The 19,629-nt window shown below is 50.8% G+C and overlaps 1 protein-coding gene across 5 annotated transcripts in view; it reads left to right on the plus strand.

Annotated features, from left to right (window-relative positions):
- Nucleotides 1-19,629, plus strand: part of LOC112546925 (uncharacterized) — a 30,448-nt gene that overhangs the window by 874 nt on the left and 9,945 nt on the right. For 3 of the 5 annotated variants that reach the window (XM_075912412.1, XM_075912411.1, XM_075912414.1), the window contains exons 2-7: nucleotides 9,924-10,194; nucleotides 13,233-13,328; nucleotides 15,043-15,273; nucleotides 15,575-15,597; nucleotides 16,265-16,295; nucleotides 16,954-16,996. In XM_075912412.1, the coding sequence (XP_075768527.1) occupies nucleotides 10,018-10,194; nucleotides 13,233-13,328; nucleotides 15,043-15,273; nucleotides 15,575-15,597; nucleotides 16,265-16,295; nucleotides 16,954-16,996 (601 nt within the window). In that variant the 5' untranslated portion in view covers nucleotides 9,924-10,017. Of the gene's footprint in view, nucleotides 1-7,152; nucleotides 7,439-9,923; nucleotides 10,195-13,232; nucleotides 13,329-15,042; nucleotides 15,274-15,574; nucleotides 15,598-16,264; nucleotides 16,296-16,953; nucleotides 16,997-19,629 lie in introns of those variants that run through there. The other 2 variants (XM_075912413.1, XM_075912415.1) reach the window with 2 other exon arrangements.

The raw sequence follows: 19,629 nt of genomic DNA on the forward strand, positions 1-19,629 counted from the left end.
GAAAAGGACAAATCACATTGCAGAACAGAAGGGGGATGCGGGGGGGGGGGGGGAGGTAAATGTCTGTGAGCTAATGATATTAGAGGTGATAATTGGGGAAGCTATCTTTGTAATGGGTACATAAGAACATAAGAATGGCCGTACTGCGTTAGACCAAAGGTCCATCTAGCTCAGTAGCCTGTCTACTGACAGTGGCCAGCACCAGGTGCCCCAGAGAGGGTGGACCGAAGACAATGATCAAGCGATTTGTCTCCTGCCATCCCTCTCCAGCCTCTAACAAACAGAGGCCAAGGACACCATTTTATCCCCTGGCTAATTGCCTTTTATGGACATAACCTCCATGAAATTATCTAGCTTCTCTTTAAACTCTATTATAGTCCTAGCCTTCACAGCTTCCTCTGGCAAGGAGTTCCACAGGTTGACTACACGCTGTGTGAAGAAGATAACTAGAGTAAGATAACTAGAGTCTTTGTTAAGACCCCCATGCAAAGTGTTGAATTTTAGCATGAATGACAGTTCAGAGGATTCCCTTTCAAGTGCAGTTTTAAAAGGCTTTTGAAGCAGGATGCAGGTAATTAAGTCGTTGAGACAGTGTCCTTTCTGGTTGAAATGGCAAGAAACTGTTTTTTCTTTGTGATCCTGTCTAATATCTGTTTTGTGGGCATTGATCCTTTGGCGAAGTGTCTGAGACGTTTGTCCAACGTACATAGCAGACGGACACTTTTGGCACATGATAGCATAATTATATTTCTGGATGCGCAGGAATATGTGGTCTTGATCTTATAACTCACTTGGTTAGGTCCAATAATGGTATCAGCGGAGTGAATATGTGGACAAAGCTGGCAACAGGGTTTGTTGCAAGGGAAGGTACCAGGGTTGGTATTAGTGTGGTATGTCCTGTGGTTGTTGGTAAGAATCATCTTGAGGTTAGGTGGTTTTCTATAGGAGACTATGGGTCTGTCTCCCAGAGCCTCTTGGGCTACGTCTACACTGGCATCCTTTTCCGGAAATGCTTAAAACGGAACAGTTTTCTGTTATAAGTATTTCCGGAAAAAGCGCGTCTACATTGGCAGGATGCTTTTCCGGAAAAGCATCCGTGCCAATGTAGACGTGCTTTTCCGCAAAAAAGCCCCGATCGTCATTTTCGCGATCGGGGCTTTTTTGCGGAAAAGAAATCTGTGCTGTCTACACTGGCCCTTTTCCGGAACAGTTTTCCGGAAAAGGACTTTTGCCCGAACGGGAGCAGCATAGTTTTTCCGGAAAAGCACTGATGATTTTACAATAGATTGTCAGTGCTTTTCCGGAAATTCAAGGGGCCAGTGTAGACAGCTGGCAAGTTATTCCGGAAAAGCGGCTGATTTTCCGGAATAAGTGGCCAGTGTAGACACAGCCTTGGAGTTTAGTGTCCTGTTCCAGTATAGGCTGTAGTTTATTGATAATGTGTTGGACAGGTATAAGTTGGGGGTTGTAGGTGATGACAAGTGGTGTTCTATTGTTGGTTTTCTTGGGTCTGTCTTGAAGTAGATGGTTTCTAGGTATTCGTCCGGCTCTTTCAATTTGCTTTTTTATTTCTCCGGGTGGGTAGTTGAGGTTTATAAATGCTTGGTAGAGATCCTGAAGTTTCTGGTCTCTGTCAGTGGGATTAGACCAGATGCGGTTGTATCGAAGGGCTTGGCTATACATGATAGATCGTATTGTATGTTCTGGATGGGAGCTGGAAGCATGTAGGTAACTGTATGAGTCAGTGGGTTTTCTGTAGAGAGTGGTGTCTAGTATTCCATTGTTGATTTGTACTATGGTTGTAAATGGATCTCTCGTGTAGAAAGGTCCAGGCTGAAGTTGATGGTGGGGTGTAGGTATCATATCTTACTTGTACTTAAGTATGCACAGGTAAAAATTGGTTGTCCTATGGAACCCTATGCTTAACCGTCCGAGTTCTTGCAGGTGGTATTAACACACACACACTCTATATAAACACTTATAATATAATTCTATATTATATGCACACCTATACTATACATTTTTCAATGCTGGAATTTAACGATACTCACTGCCTTCATTTATAAAGAAGAAGAGGGACCAAATTAAATACAAGTCAGATTACAGAAATGTATTTATTTTGTCCACATTCACGGTGTGCATTTTTCCATTGTAATGATTAATTTCCAAAATGTTTGTTCAACTATAGGAGCATTTTTTTCCAAATGTACCAATCCTTGCTCTTCTATGAAAAAATATGTGTCCATCATACGGAAGAATCTCTCACAGGCAGCTGATGGAGACAGAGGTCTATTGGCCCTGGTGCACAGCTCCCTAATTCTACAAAAAGAGTGCAGCAGATCCATGGTCTCTCCTAATGAGGCCAAAGACCCATCAAGCTTCTTTGCAGTTTCATTTGTCTAAAATGACATACAGGCAGTCCCCGAGTTATGTGGATCCAACTTACATTGGATCCGCAGTTACAAACGGGGCTTTTCTCGCCCCGGAGAACAGGAGCGGCGGGATGCCCAGATGCGCCGCGGTCCGCCGCTCCCGTCCTCCGGGGCGAGAAAAGCTGCTCCCCGTCTCCCTGATCTGCAGGGAGACGGGGAGCAAAGCCTTGGAGCACGCCCCCAGCAGGACAGCCCGGGCGCGCTTGAGCTGTCCCCCTGCGGGCGTGCTCCAAGGCTTTGCTCCCCGTCTCCCGACCAGCAGACCAGGGAGATGGGGAGCAAAGCCTCGGAGCACGCCAGCAGTGGGACAGCCGCGGCGTGCCTGGACTGTCCCGCTGCCCGCATGCTCTGCGGCTTTGCTCCGCGTCTCCCAGGTCAGCACACCAGGGAGATGGAGCAAAGCCGTGGAGGACTTGGGCGGTCCCGCCACCCCCGTCTCCCTGGTCTGCTGGGGGGGGGTGCAGCTAGTGCCCCCCCCCCCCGCAGACCAGGCTTTTCTTGCCTACCCCTGTGGTAGAGCAGCTGGGGGCTGCCAGGTTGGTCCCGCAGCGCCGCTCCGGACCAACCCGGCAGCACCCCAGCTGCTCTGCCCCAGGCGTCCTGATTCTGCCGCTGCTGGTCAGTTTCAGCAGCGGCTGAATCAGGACACCTGGGGCAGAGCAGCTGGGGTGCTGCTGGATTGCTCCAATAGTGCCGAGAAGCCGCGCTACTGGAGCAACCCAGCAGCACCCCAGCTGCTCTGCCCCAGGCGTCCCCAAGTCAGCCGCTGCTGAAACTGAGTTGCTCTGCCCCAGGCTTCCTGGAATCAGCCGCTGATCAGTTTCAGCAGCAGCTGACGTGGGGACGCCTGGGTTTCTTAAGTTGAATCTGTATGTAAGTCAGAACTGGCATCCAGATTCAGCCGCTGTTGAAACTGATCAGTTTCAGCAGCGGCTGACGCCAGTTCTGACTTACATACAGATTCAACTTAAGAACAAACCTACAGTCCCTATCTTGTACGTAACCCGGGGACTGCCTGTAGTCTCTTACCTTTTCTAATCCCAGTTTCATGCTTGTTCCAAGTGGTCCTAACATTTGGCATCAAGATGTCAGCTCTTATTAGCTCCAGGTCCTCAATTATTTCACCAAAACATTTCTGAATGGCACACTGGAGTCCATCTACCAGTGTCCTCAAGAGGGCATCTTGTTCCTTTGCAGTTTGAAACCATTGACTATGTCTAGGCTGGCATGATTTTCTGCAAATGCTTTTAACGGAAAAGTTTTTCTGTTAAAAGCATTTGCGGAAAAGAGCGTCTAGATTGGCACGGACGCTTTTGCGCAAAAGCACTTTTTGCTAAAAAGCGTCCGTGTCAATCCAGACGCAGTTTTGCGCAAGAAAGCCCCGATTGCCATTTTAGCCATCGGGGCTTTTTTGCACAAAGCAGTCCTGAGCTGTCTACACTGGCCCTCTTGCGCAAATACATTTGCGCAAGAGGGCTTTTGCCCGAATGGGAGCAGCATAGTATTTGCGCAAGAACACTGACAATCATACATTAGATCGTCAGTGTTCTTGCGCAAATTCAAGTGGCCAGTGTAGACAGCTGGCAAGTTTTTCAACAAAAGCGGCTGCTTTTGCAGAAAAACTTGCCAGTCTAGACACAGCCATCAAGTATAATTTAAACTTAAAAAACAACAAATGGTCTGGTAGCACTTTATAGACAACAAAACATATAGATGGTATCATGAGCTTTCATGGGCACACCCCACTTCTTCAGATGACCGGAGGTTTGAGTGTAGGATGTACAGACCTATTTATTTTGTCTCTGCACATCCTATACTCAAAACTCCGGTCATCTGAAGAAGTGGACTGTGCCCACGATAGCTCGTGATACCACATATATGTTTTGTTAATATATAATGTGCTACCAGACTATTGGTTTTTTTTAAAGTTTATCCTGTACAGACTAACTCAGCTATCCCCTGAAGCTGGTATAATTTACGCAGCATCCATTCTATTACTGTGCTTATCTGTGCTTGGAGAACATTTAGTGCCTTTAGCACTGGGCCCACAACCATGGCATATTCTGTCAATAAAACCAGCCCTGCTGGATTCAGTCTGTCTAACAGTCAATACATAATGTTGATAAAAATACAGAATGATCAGGGATTGTTTTTTTAACAAAAAGAAAAGTATAAAGCAAAGAACTGCTTCTTACATGCTAATTTGGAGTTCTGGGAACACATTTCTCATGGTCCCTTCTCCTTGTTCATTCAGTATGCACCAAATTCTCTCCACAGCCATGAACACAGAGTTCCATCTTTTCTTGCTTGGCCAAATGAATTGTGGCTTGCATTCTGCTTCCACCATTTTTGCTTCAATTGCTGAGTGTTCCGTTTTATTTCATAGTGCTTAGCATCTGGCAAAAGTGGACTTGGCCATCTTTTGTTAGGGGTCATTTAATTCTTCCTGTACCACATCTATAAATGAAACTAGGTTCTGCAAGTGGCAGACTCAATGTTGGTGTTTTGCTACAATGTATTCACGGCTGTTATCTCTGTCTGGGATGTCTTCAGTTTTGTGAAATTCAGCTTATCAACATGAAACCCTGTTGTTGAAAACATAGTTGAGAGACACTTCTTCCCTCCCTCCCCCCCACCAAAAAAAACCCCAAGCCACATTAATGTGTCTCCCAAATGATATACCACGCTGGGAACAATAAATTGAGGGAAGCCTGGGAGAAGCTGTGACACCTCCCCTTCCCTGAGCCAGACATCCTGGCTGTGTCTACATTGGCATGATCTTGCGCCAAAGCAGCCGCTTTTGCGCAAAAACATGCTGCCTGTCTACACTGGTGGGGAGTTCTTGTGCAAGAACACTGACGTTCTAATGTGTGAAATCAGTGCTTCTTGCGCAGGAACTATGATGCTCCCGCTCAGGAATAAGCCCTCTTGTGCAACTGTTCTTGCACAAGAGGCCAGTGTAGACAGGCAACATGAATTTCTTGCTTGCAGGCAACCCTCTTATCCATGGCTAAAATGGCCTTCGGAGCTTTCTTGCGCAAGAGAGTGTCTACAGTGGCACGGATGCTCTTGTGCAAAAGCACATCTCTTGTGCAAAGGCCCATGCTAGTGTATACGCTCTCTTGCACAAATACTTTAACGCAAGAACTCTTGCGTTAAAGAGTATTTGCGCAAGATCATGCCAATGTAGACACAGCCCCTCTGGCCCATCCCTCTCTCCTGCCCCCTGCACCCGAGGCCCCTCATCCAGCCCCTATCTGCTCTCCACACCTGAGGACTCCCCTGCCCTTGACCCCATGACTGCACCATGCCAAGCAGCAGGGCTGCCAGTGGGGCAGCTGTTCCAGCCAGGCTCTGGAGGAACTGGGTGTGAGGGGGGGCAGAAGGGAAGGGGCTCGGGTTAGGGTTAGGGAGCCTGGTCAGTGGCCAGCCCTGCTCACTGTGCTGCCCAAGAGCAGTTCTTGTCCTGCCCTGGCCCAGCTGATGCCCGCCCCTCCAGTTGCTCCAATGCTAATAGCCGGATATGCCGACTCAGGGGCTTCCCCACGGGCTGCGCAGGGGCTAGCAGGGAGCCTGTGGAGCTGCAAACCGGATGTTCGACAACCTGGGCCAGTGGTGCTGCCTGGCATCTCCAGGAGCCTGGGCCAGGGGCTTCCAGTCCCAAACTGGACACATGCCTCCCTCATCCCTCCCCCCCTTGCCCTGCCCCCATCCCCTCAGAGCTCCCCTCTTTCACCCCTTCTAACTTCTGCCCCTCAGCTAGGGAGACCCTGGCTCAGTCCCCCACCATACAGGCACAGGAGTGGACAAGGATCTCACACCCCAGGTATTCAAGAGCCCATCCAGCAATGTGATATGGCTCCCCATGACGGTCAGTGTGCAGTATGCATTGCACAACTGCTCACCATAGACATGTAGGCCTGGGTGACCCTGCCCATCCTGGTGCCAGCTTGTGCCCAGGCCCCAGACCTCCTGGGCACTGGCATTTGTCAGGCCAGCAGCCAGCTGGCTCCCCGGGATGTGTATGTGATTAAAACAGGCATTGGACTGGCAGAGACCGGGGCAGAGGCTGGACTCTGGGAAATGCTGGGGGTTGCTGCAGGTGCTGACCCCCTGGGACTCGCTGTGCCTGTGGCACTGGGTGATGGTTCAGTGTTGCTCAGGGGCTGGTCGAGGGTTTGTTGTGACACTGGGAGCAGCCCAAGGCCAGGAAAGGAGCAGAGCCAAGTGTGAGACCCTGGTGTGTTCGGGGCGGTGGGGGGGGAGAAGAGAAGGGTATCTCCTGCCTGGCACAGGAAGCTTGAGACACCAGACAAGCCACCGTGGAACATTGTGGGAAAAAGAATCTGTTGGCTGCTCCCCTCCTCCTTGTGCCCTTGAAGAGGAGCCGAGCCCCAAACCCTCTGTTCCGCAATGTGATTTGTCCTTTTCATATTTGTTCATTTTTTTTAATTGTATCCTTTGGTATATATGGTTGTGACTACTTTCTTCCACTATTTGATCTGAGGAAGTGGGTCTGGCCCACGAAAGCTCATCATCTAATAAACCATCTTGTTAGTCTTTAAAGTGCTACATTGTCCTGCATTTTGCCTCTTATCAGTGTGAGCTCTGGGGAAGGAAAGGACAAGCCAGGGCAGAAAGAACTTTCTCTCTCCCAGGCTTAGATGCTGGGGGTGGGGCAGAGAGGGAGGGGGATGGTGGTGGGGGGCGGGTTAGGCACAAACTGAAGAATCTGCAGCAAGGGCAGATGACCGTTTTGCGGGGCCCTGGGAAGCATAATTCTGCGGGGCCCCCCCTTTGCCACGGCGCATGCGCGGGGCTTTCTGAAGCACGGGGCCCGGGGCGGCCGCCCCGTTCGCCCTGCCCTATATCCGCCCCTGATCTGCAGCTGGTGGGCTGATGGTACAGGACACACCGAGCTGGCTCACCAGAGGCACCTCTGTTCCCTGGGCCAGGCAGGAGTGCACTGTGTGTGTGGGTGCGTGACTGGCTGCTGCGTTCGCCCTGTGAGTTTCTCTCGTTCTCTTCTCTTGGCCAGTAAGTCATTCATGTCATAGAACTGGCTGCAGGTGCTGGATTTGCTTTCAGCTGGGTGGTGCCAATGACTTGGGGCAAACGCTCCTTTGTGACGGGCAGAAACCAGAATGTTATAGGGCTTGGGGAGGGAGTAGGCTGTCTGTCACTCAGGCTGTACTGACGGGGTAGGTGGGGGAGGGTTCTCTCAAATTTGTTTCCATATCTGTGTGGAATAAATGCTGTTATGTGCACCAAGGCAGGCGCAGATGTGCACCACCCATAGAAACACAGGCTGCTGGCTGTGGGGGCTTTGCTAATCAGCTGGGCAGCACCCGAATCTCTCCTGAGTGGCTGCCCAAGTGCTCAGCTTACAGGGAACACTGGTGGGGGACCCATGAGCAGCCCCAGCCCATGTCCCCACCCCCACCCCCACCCCCACCTAAGGCAGGTGGAAAGTCTGAGGCTCCCCCTAACTGCCCCATTCACGTCACAGTAAGAGCTGTCTGGGCAGTGGTGGGATCCATGGGCCCTCCATGTGCCGTGGGCAGAGGCTGCTACGGCTGGCCCATTAGTCAGGGGCAGCTTTTGAGGCCCCCCCTCTAGGGGGATGGTCCTGTGATGGCCCCAGCTGCATTGGCACCCCAGGGCTTCTCCTCTCTGGGCAGGGCTCCAGCTTCTGGCCAGGGTGTGGGGCAGAGTCCAGGGGGAACGGGGAGGGGCAGGGGAGTCTGGGGAGAAAGAGGCCAGGCCAGACCTGTCCACATTCAACAGTGGGGGGGGGGCATTGGCCTCCTGTTCTGGGGCCCCCAAGGGGGATGGGCAAAGGCAGAGGTCGCTGATTGTGAGAGGCGTATCCCGTATCCATGGGAACACTGCACCCCCTGCCCTAGGGGCTGGTGACAGATGGGGGGGAAGGGCAGCAGCACATGGGGCTGGGAATGGGAATGTTCCAGCCACCAGGACCACCCAGCCCTGCAGGAAAACCTGGAGAGAGGCAAGAGGGGAAACTGACAGATCCCCACCCCCCCATCCCAGCCTGTGTCCCTGGGCCAGTCAGTGGGGAGAGGGGCCGCACTGGGGTGGCAATGTCCCGGCTCCCAGCACGCTGTCGGGAACAGGAGAAGCAGCAAGCGGAGGGGGGGCGGGAGCAGGTGTGATAACAGCCCCCAGCAGCAAAAGTCCGACAGAATTATGGGGTGGGGGTTTGCGGTGGGGGGGCAGTTCCTACAACCCAGGGGTGGGTCAATCCGACTCCACAAGAACCCAGAGGAGCTGGACCCATCGCCCCGCAGCTCCATGGCCCCGGGGGGGGGGCAGCCCGGGACATGCGTGGGGCAGAGCCCGGGAGATGCAGCACGAGGAGCCGGGGGCGCCAGGCGGAGCAGCCAGGGACTTGCCGGGAAGAGGGGCCGGCGGGGGGTGTGAAGTGGCGGGGCTGGGTGAGCATGACTGGGGCGTGGCCAGGAAGTTCCCGGTCTGACCTAAGCCCTGGCGCTGGACTCCTAGCAGAGTCACTGATCTGCGCATGCGCTATCTCATTGGGCCCCTCCATTCCGTACGGTGGGGGACAGGTTTTCGTGCTTCCCCGCCCATCACTCCCCGCCTCTACTCAGGCCCTGCCCACCCCGCGGCGGCCTGCAGCAGCGTCTGACTCTGTGAGTAGAAGGAGGCACCGAACTTTGCTGCGGTCACTGCGCATGCGCCCTCAGGCAGTTCTTGATGCCGTTACTCGCCGCGCTGCTTCGGGGGAGCGGGGAGCGGAGCTAGGTGGGCGGGGCCGGGAGGTTAATGCTGGGGGGGGCCCTGGGAGCGGGGCTGTTGGTTTGTTTGTTTCCCTTCGCGGCACCTCATTGGCTGCCGCTGCTCCTGGCGGCTGGGAGAACCCCGCGCTGCGCATGCGCGAGTTTCGCGGGCGGGCCTGACGGCTGCTGGGGGCCCCACCCCTCGCTCCTGACCCGCCTCCTCCTCCCACCCTGCGTAGTCTGTGGAGCGGCCGCTGCTGGGTCCCGGCGGAGGGGTTGTAGGGCAGAGCCTCAGTGTGTGTGTGTGTCTGTGGGAGGGGTCACACAGGCTCAGGCGGGGGGGCCTGTGGGAGTTGGGGGAGGGGCCTCAGGCCGCTCGCTGCTGCCCCCTCGGTGGCTGAATGTTGCACGTTCTGCGCAGGGCCCGTCGGCCCGTCTGTGTCTGGCTGTTGGTGCTTCCAGACGCTCACACTGGGGGGGGGGGGGGGGGGGGGGGCGCTGAGAGCTTGTGCGGGCCGGCGGTGGGCAAAAGTGTTGTGAGAGGGGGCTGCAGAGTGCGGGGGAGGGATTTCAACACAGGATGAGGAGGGGCCCTGGCGTGAATGGCTCAGAGATGCGATTCTGGCTGGGGCAGGTGGCTGAGGCACCAAATGGAGGCCCTGGCGGGGGCAGGGGGTGAGCAAAGTTTTTTTGGGGGGGTTGATTTTTAATTTTGACTTTTTTTTATCATCAGTGCTGGTCCCTCACGGACACACTCTCCGGACCTGCCCCTACATTGATAAGCTCAGGAAACTGAACTCCCCCTGATCTCCAGTCCAGGGTCAGTCATGGCTGCAGAGAGCCCTGTGGAAAGTCCCTGGGAAGAAGCAACGCGTCCTGTCTGTCTGGAGGATTTCACAGCCCCTGTCACTCTGGAGTGTGGGCACAATGTCCACCAGGATTGCCTCAGCCCTCCATGCAGAGACACTCCGCAGCAGGGACCCCTCCAGTCTAACAGAGAGCTGGTAAACGTGGTAGAACTAGCCAAGCGGCTGAGTTTCCAGGCAGCAAAGAGAGCAAGATCGGACGGGGTATGTGGGGAGCACCAGGGCTACGTCTAGACTGGCATGATTTTCCGGAAATGCTTTTAATGGAAAAGTTTTCCATTAAAAGCATTTTCGGAAAAGCGCATCTAGATTGGCACAGACGCTTTTCTGCAAAAGCACTTTTTGTGGAAAAGCGTCCGTGACCAATCTAGATGCGCTTTTCCGCAAAAAAGCCCCAATCGCCATTTTCGCGATCGGGGCTTTTTTGCGGAAAACAAATCTCAGCTGTCTACACTGGCCCTTTTGCACAAAAGGTTTGCGCGAAAGGGACTTTTGCCCAAACGGGAGCCGCATAGTATTTCTGCAAAAAGCACTGATTTCTTACAGTAGGAAGTCAGTGCTTTTGCAGAAATTCAAGTGGCCAGTGTAGACAGCTGGCAAGTTTTTCTGGAAAAGCGGCAGATTTTCCAGAAAAACTGGCCAGTCTAGACACAGCCCAGGAGTCTCTGAAGCTGTTCACTGAAGAGGCTCAAACTCCCATCTGTGTGATGTGTGACAGATCCCAGGCTCCCACGGTGCTGCAAATAAAGGAAGCTGCCCAGGAGTACAAGATACAGAGTTTCTGTCCAGTGTAATGGGAAATAACGTTGGATTTTAATTACAGACTAATTTCACCGACTGTTCCCTGACACAGGTGTGACATGGCTCTGTAAAGCCTTCATGGTACAAGAAAAATGAAATGTTCTGGCTGTGTGGCAACTTATATCAAGTCTTTACAGAGACCCAATGTGGGAAACATTTCTTTGAGACTCTGAATTGTGAGACCCAGCCTTCTCTGGTGACAGGAAGGGTTTTTGTACGAGTGTGATGGACCGGGCCGTGTCTGGGCACAGCTGAGGGCGTCCGCTCAGAGTGAATTGCTCAAATCTGGGGCTCCTTACAGCCCCCAGACTGGTGACCTCTCCAAACAGGCCACTAACCAGTCCCACAGAGCGCTTCAGCAACCTGCCTGAAGCCTCCCGAGCAAAACCCCTCCGACACCCCAGCAATATCCATGCCCCAGATGACCCCAGGCCTATACACAGGTGGGGGGGGGGGGGTCCTAGCACCCAATCCCACCTACCCCGAACAAGTTCTGTCCGGTTCCAAGAAACCAGCCACAGATCCCTGGTCAATTTACCCTCTGGACCTTACCCACAAATCACGCTGGGCCAATCCTTTAGCATCTAACAACTAAAGGTTTATTAACATAAGAAAGAAAAGCATGAGAGTAAGGTTATTAAAGTACAGTACGTTACATGCACCGAATCTCCCAGTTCTCGATGCAGTCTCTAGCAAAGATGTTGCAGCTGCTGGTTTAAAAGTTCTTATTGCACATCCTAAGATCAGGATGGGTTCACAGGTCTTCCGGGCTCTTCGATCCCTGCAATGCTGCCTCCGGGATGAAGTGCTGAGCTGAGAACAAAAATGGCATCGACCACATGGCCTCTTTATACCTCCTTCCTGGCCTCTTCTTGTATGCAGCAAGTCACCTGGTCAGAGGCCAATCTCTATGTTCCCTGCTGGCTGCTCTCAGATGACAGCCCCCATTCTTTGGGTGTGTCCATAGCCCATTGAGAGCCATTGTTCCACAGGGCTTCGCTACTCAGCCTGTCCATAGCAATGCTTAACCACATTCAGAGAAATATTCAGCTTCCACACAGATTACAGATTCCTACCTACACACATGGACATTATATACTCACATAAATAGCGTACATAAGATCAACAAACGATAAGCTCCCATTCAATACCCCACATGGCTCCCTTTTATACCAATTTCTGGTGCCAACACCTCCACCTAGGGGTGCAGCAGCGATCTGGCTGCTTCCCTCCAATTCGGTAATGTGACGAGGGAAGATGTTAACAATCAGAGAAGTTTAGATCACAGGAGCTGCAGGCCAGTCTATGGGAGTGAGCTGCCTTGGGACTGGAGAAGAAGAGTTTACAAGCAGTTACTGATTGGATGAGAAGCAGTAAACATTTGTCATTTGCTTTGTAGACCTGCAATGGCATCTGGGCCCTGCACAACACCCATCAAGTGACAATCCCTGCCCTGAGCAGGTCGCAGTCTCGTTAGACAAACAATAGGAAGGGAAACGGAGCAGCAAGTTGCTCTGATCACCAAGCCCATCAGTGATAGAGTTTAGCCCAAACAGTGGTCTCTCCAGGCTCAGTCCACAGCTACACTAACCACCAGGCGACACTTCCTCCGCCTCTGAGCATCAGTGAATAATGATGAAGTGTGTCCCTTAGAAGGGAAAGATGGCTCGCTAGAGGCCGCATGCCCAGCAGGGAGAGGATGCTGAACTCCTGAGTTGCTCCATGAGGGTTTAAACTCAGATGCTGCAGCCAGTGCTAAAGGAGGTCACTGGGCTGTACAGCAGGGCTCCAGGCAGTGCAGGGCCATGCCAGTCACCACTGGAGTTTGACTGGGTTGTAGCAAGAGGTCAATCTGATTAACTGATGAGATAATGCTTATCGGTGCCAGTTACCAGATAAACTCTCCACCGTACCTGGCAGTGCTCACTTGCTCCTGGCAGCTAACATTAGTCTGCAGCTGCTGAGAGTCCCCGTTGGCTGGCAGCCCTTGTGGCCACCCCTGGCAGACCTCACGAGAGAGCCCCAACCTCAGGAGAGCCCACGTCTGCTACCGGCCCTGACTTCAGCAGGTTAAAAAGATTTTAACTGATTAAATTGTAGTCGGTTACATGATCGGTATTTTTAACCCTTTTTGCCTTCCTAATGCCCACTGGCATCATTCTTTACAAAGGTGCCACCACCAATCTGTCCCCCACCCTCACAGGCATCCTGCTGCATCTGCTGTCTCTTTCTCTAGGGACAAAGCCACGTCCAAGGCTTTGTGCCTACCAGACAGGAACAGAGCTCCACAAAAATGGGTCTGTGCTGCTTAAAGGCAGACAAATGGGCTCCCAAAATCTCATGGGGTTTGCCCTGGTGCTTATTTCTGTTTTCAGGAAAAATTGGAGGCCCACTTGAAGAGTCTGAGGAAAGAGAGAGAAAAGCTGCTGGGATGGAAAGAGACAGCAGAGGGGAAAAGCCAGGAGTGTCTGGTAAGTGCCTGTGGTTATGGACCGGTAGGGACTGGCAGTGGCAAGGCTGTGTTATGAAGTCAAGTCCTGTATGGTCTTAGAATCAGAGAGGTGGAAGAGACCTCAGGAGATCATCAAGTCCAGCCTCCTGCCCAAGGCAGGACCAATCACAAGTAAATCAACTAAGCCAGGGCTTTGTCAAGCCGAGACTTAAAATCCTCTAGGGATGGAGATTCCACCACCTCCCTAGGGAACTCATTCCAGTGCTTCACCACCCTCCTTGTGAAATAGTTTTCCCTAATATCCAACCTAGACTCTCCCACTACAACTTGAGACCATTGCTCCTGGTTCTGCCATCCGTCACTACTGAGAACAGCCTCTCTCCATCCTCTTTGCAACCTCCCTTCAGGAAGTTGCAGGCTGCTATCAAGTCCCCCCTCAGTCTTCTGCAGACTAAACAAACTCAAATCTCTCAGTCTTTCCTCATAGGTCATGTGCTCCAGCCCCCTCATTATTTTGGTTGCCCTCCCTGGACCCTCTCCAATGCATCCACATTCTTTCTATAGTGGAGGTCCCAGAACTGGACACAATACTCCAGATGTGGCCTCACCAGAGCCGAATAAATGGGAATAGTTACTTGTCTAGATCTGATGGCAATGCTCCTAATATAATCTAATATGCCATTAGCTTTCTTGGCTGCACGAGCACACTGTTGACTCATATCCAGCTTCTTAACCACTGTAGAACTGCTACTTAGCCATTTGGTGCCCAGCCTGTAACAATGCTTGGGATTCTTCCATCCCAAGTGAAGGACTCTACACTTGTCTTATTGAACCTCGTCTGATTTCTTTTGTCCCAATCTCCTAATCTGTCTAGGTCACTCTGTATCCTATCCCCATCCTCCAGCATATCTACCTTCTCCCTAGCTTAATGTCATCTGCAGAATTGCTGAGGGTCAGTCCATCCCCCCATTCAGGTCATTAATAAAGATGTTGAACAAAACTGGCCCTAGAACTGATCCTTGGAGCACTCTGCTAGAAAGTGGCCGCCAACCTGACATCGAGCCGTTGATCACTACCCATTTGGCCTGATAGTCTAGCCAGCTTTCTATCTGCCTTGCAGTCCATTTATTCTGTCCATACTCCCTTAACTTCCTGGAAAGAATATTATGGAAGACTGTATCAAAAGCTTTGTTAAAATCAAGGTATATTACGTCCACTGACTTTTCCTTTGTGAGTTTGGGCTTGCTTATGTTTCTCCTGGATCATGGATTGCTGGGTTAGATCAATGTGAAGACAGGCCCTGAGCTTCAATGTAAGAGGATGAGTTAGTCACAAGAACTGGACATTTTCCCAGAAATCCTCCCCAAGGGAATTGAACGTCCCTGTGAAGAGCTGTCTGCTGAGTCTACTCACTTTGTTCCTTTTTCTCCCTGGGTTTCTCTGTCAGGTTGCTGCTGAGTCGTGCCTCCTCCTGCTCTGGGTCTGAATTGCTAGTGCCCATAAAAAACAGAAGATGCTGCCCATGGCAGACATGGGGACATCCCTTTCAGAGGGATATGGGCCAAAGGAGATGCTGAGAGAGACGCCTCTGCCTAATATCCACAGAATAGAGTCAAATGTCATAAATTTTAGGGTTTTCCAAGAATTTGTCCTTGGTGCGCACTTATCTCCCCATGAAAGGGCCCCGGGCTCCATCCATGCCCCTGACCAGCCCTTTCCCTGTTTTCATACAGAAAGAGGCACAAACCAAGAGATTGAAGATTGTGGCCGAGTTTCAGCAGCTGCGGCAGTTCCTGGAGGAACAAGAGCGACTCCTGCTGGCCCAGCTGGAGAAGCTGGACGAGGAGATTAGGAGGCTCCAGACTGACACTGTTGGGAAACTCTCCACACAGATTTCTTGTCTCAGCAAGCGGATCAGTGAGCTGGAGGGGACATGTCAGAAGCCAGCGAGTGAATTCCTGCAGGTGAGACTGAGGGAGAAACATCCTCGCTCCCCACACAGGGAAGAGAGGCTCCTGAATAACAAGCGCTGGGGTCCAGCCATCAGATCTGGGTGTAACTCGGCGTGTGCATTGCTGCCATGCGAGTCACTGTTGTGCTTTGCAGAGTCACAGACACAGACCTATTAGAGATGGCAAAGCCCCATTAGCTCACGGAATCTATGGCCCTGGGGCCCAGTCAGGGCGTCTCTTCCTCATATTTGCAAAATGCCTTCCCTGTGTGTGTCCAGTGCAGCTGAGATTCTTTTCTGTCTCTTTTCTCTAGGATGTCAGAAACAGCTTGAGCAGGTAGGTGGCTCACACTCCTGTCATACTGCACAGCGCCGGGAAAGAGCTTGGAACTGATGTAAGCACCATATCTCCCCAGGGCTCTACAGCCAGATGTTGGATAGAAATGTGTCTGACTCACTTAATTCTGAGGCGCTCACCCTTGCACAGCAGACTCTGGAATTCCCCATTCAGGGTCACAGTCACCTCCCTGGGGACTGGCTGCCTCAGGACTGTGGAGCTGGAATATGGGTCTGTCACTACTGGGCACATTCAGCCCAGGGCAACAGGGACCCAGAGTCTGTCCCACCCGAGGGCTGTTTGGAGATCTGTGTGGAAGCAGCAGGGAAGGGAAAAGCTGGTGTCTCAGTCTGGTTCCTAGTGGGCAGATTCCTGCAGCCCTTCACCTGGGGAACCTCCTGTCCCTCATCACCTGTAGGCCAAAGAGTGAATTGGCCATTGAGACTCAATTCCACTTTTGTCCCCAACTGGTCTTTCCGGGCCAGAGGTGAAGAACAGCAATGGGACCTTTTGGGGGAAGGTTGCACAGCCATGGACTGTGTTGCTCCTACTCTCAGGCTGGGAGAATTGAAGGAATTCTAACTCCAGGCCTGTTAGAGCGAGACTCACTAGCCAGAACTTATCATCTGTAAATGAAATAGAATCACATGGAATTGTTTCTGTGCAGGTGTGAGACGGGGCAGTTCCAGCCGCCAGAGGTGAGTTCCCCAGAACTGGAAGAACAAGTCAATGCTTTCTCCCAGAAAACAATTGTGCTGTCAGAGACTCTGAGGGGATTCAAAGGTACCTAGAAGGGATGGAGTAGGGGAAAGTTGTTTAACTATTAGAAACTATTGAATCTCGCCTCTGAAGCCAACCTTCCCTTGCCTCCATTCCCATGTGGAGAATGACGGCCCCATCATGCTGCTCTCCTTAGAGGCACTGGGCGGATAGACCCAACTGCTTGCAAATAGAGCCAGGGGTTTGCAAACTCTGAGCCTCCCATTGTTGTCAGGGGATCAAAATAGGTAAAGTTAATGTCATGGCAACGTCTTCCCCCAGTGCAGCTTTAGGTTATGACAAGAGGTGGTAAGTGACTGAGAGAAACCATGTGAGAGGGGATGAGGAGGGAAAAGTAAATCTCACTTTCAGTTTGTGTCTCCTGGGGTGGGGATGAGGCTGCAGAGATGTTGGCTCCATTGCTGGGAGGTGCCCAAGCGAGAGAGGACACGGAAGGTTTCAGACCTTTTCATACTAAACACTTGTGTGTGTATCTGTCTAGTTTCTGATACAAGTGAAAAGCAGAGTTCAGAATGGGGACATTATTATAAATAGGAGAGCCTGGAATCTCACCTCTCTTATCCCTTTCCCTTCCAGACACTCTCCCCTCTGCACTGGAGAGACCAAGAGGAAAATCCCTGTGAGTTTTCAGGAGATTCTTTAAATCAGAAAATTCCAGTGAAAACATCTTCATGGGCTTGTCATTAAAGTTACCAACCAAACCCAGCGACCATGGTGCACACAGCCCTAAATCTCAGCCACTGATCAGTGAGGACCCCCACAGGGCACTTCATGGGGACCTGCAGACACTTGAGAAACACTGATCTACAAGGTGTGATGCTAAAGGGATGAAGTTAAAGCACACAAGGGGCGGCACCTTCAGGCTCAGATTTCACTGCTCAGTTTCAATATGGGGTTGGTTTCAAACAAATAGGCTGAAAGGCTGAGAGCTGACTGGCTTCCACGGTATCAGTTTGTTCATGGTGAGAAACTGCTGGATACGCAAGGGCTCTTCGTTCTAGTGCAGGCCTGAGCAAAATACAGCCCATGGGCCGCATCCAGGTCGCCAGGCCATTTGATCCGGCCCACTGATGTTTGGCTAGCAATGGGCTACTTCCCACCTCCAAGCCACTCAGAAAGCAAAGGTGATCCCGGAGGTGAAGGGGGAAGGCTACAGGCACTGCTTCCACCCCCAGGACAATCTCATTGGCTGGTTTCTGGCCAGAAAGGAAGCACCGTGCCCCCTCCCCTTCGGCTCATAGTTATTCACACACCCACATGACTCTGCAGCCTGTGTGAGGGTTGGGCAGGCACCTACCCTGCCTCAGGAGGTGCTTGGCTGATGGCCGGGAGTCACTCAGGTAAGTCTCCTGGCCACAGCTTGCCTCTGGCACCCCAACCTAATCCTCTGCCCCCCACTCCTGCCCCCCACTCCACATACCCAAACTCTTTGTTCTCTTCCTGCATCTGTGGGGGAAATCTCGCTCCCCTGGGGTACAGAGCCCCCAGAAGGGTCTGAGGCTGGAGGTCAAAGCAGTGAGGCAGGAGAGAAACCTAGAAGGAAAACTTTATTATGCATGCATGCAGAGTTAGCAGCCAGCCCTGAGAGACAGTTTCAGGGATTTTTTATACAGTATGTTCAGACAGTAGTTGTTGATTGTTTTTCTTTAACATATTAAAGTCTCAGCAGAAGTACTCTGAGACGTTTCTGTTCACACCAGGAGTGCTAGAAGTAAGTTTTACAGAACAAAGGCACATGAGAGAGTTTACATGACAAATTGTGACAGACTAGGAGTCTTCATGAACTTGAGATAGGCATTGTAAGGGTCTTGATTAGAGTTAATTTGATTTCTCTCTGTTACAGGGAGAGGGGCCTGGAAAACTTTTAACCCTTACAGCAGTTTTGTTTTAGAGAGTTTTTATTTCCTGAACAGTCCCCCCTTTAGACACAATTGGAGTTATTTGATTTTTCTCCCACACATCCAAGTATGCAAGAAGCTCTTCATGGTCAGAAACCCTCAGCCCCTTATTTGTCCATTCAGCCGCTTCTCTAAATTAACTTTACTTTAAATATCTTATAAGTAGTTGGCTAATCTAGTGCCCCAGATCACATCTGCCTCCTTAACCAAACTCCTTCCCAGACCCCTCTTTTCCTCCTGCATCCCAAACCCTCCCCCAACGCTCCCTTCTTCTCCCAGTGTTCATCCCATACCCTGTATTTCCTACTTAATGTCTTGGAAGAGTGCAGCTCTCAACCACTTTCCAAAATCTTGGAGTGCCCCTCCTCCCCATCAAAATGAATTGCCCACCCCGCTCTAGTTTTACAGAACAAAGGCACATGAGAGAGTTTACATGACAAATTGTGACAGACTAGGAATCTTTATGAACTTGAGATAGGCATTGTAAGGGTTTTGATTCGAGTTAATTTGATTTCTCTCTGTTACAGGGAGAGAGGCCTGGAAAACTTTTAACCCTTACAGCAGTTTTCTTTTAGAGAGTTTTTATTTCCTGCACAGTCCCCCCTTTAGACACAATTGGAGTTATTTGATTTTTCTCCCACAATTCCCCCCTTTAATACTCCTATTGGAGTATTACTTAAAAGTTTATTTTGGACATTTTTAGGTTTTTTTTTTTTTTTTTTTTTTTTTTTTTTTGGCTAGGATGAATTTTTATTTAAGAGGGAGGTTTTTTTTTATTAGTTGGGTAAATGACCCACTGCTTATTTCCTGGATTTAACCATACTTTACGATAGCAGGTGTTTTTTGGGATTTACCCCAGATTTTTTACCAGTGCCAATTTTGCTTTTAAAACACAATGGAAACATAATCCTTGATGGATGTAATGCTTGAGTAAGGGGAATCCCTGAGGCAATTAGATTTTTATGCCAAATTTGCCTGTTTCCCCCATGACTATGTACTCCTGGCACAGTGTAAAAGGCTTTTAGAACCTTTGATAAGCTGTTTACATATTCAACAGTTACTTGTATTGGTGAGGGACCCAACCTTCTGCAAGGCTTCCCAATAAGGGTGGGGAAAGTTATATACTATGGGTACTTTGACTACTAAAGAGGGAAAACAATTCTTACTCTATTATAGTATTTTAAATTTTTAAAGTAGAAAGGATAATAATAATAATATAGTAATTAGCTAGCACCTAGCAAAGCAGTTTTTTTAACTAAGCTTAATTAGTTAGTATTGTTTGGCTTGCCTTTGCAGGCACTTTTCGAGATTTCGTAGTTTCTTAGTTTACTTAATACTGGAAAGGATTTCCCTT

This window comes from Pelodiscus sinensis, chromosome 31, assembly GCF_049634645.1.
Source record: "Pelodiscus sinensis isolate JC-2024 chromosome 31, ASM4963464v1, whole genome shotgun sequence".
Taxonomy (NCBI): Eukaryota; Metazoa; Chordata; order Testudines; family Trionychidae; genus Pelodiscus; species Pelodiscus sinensis.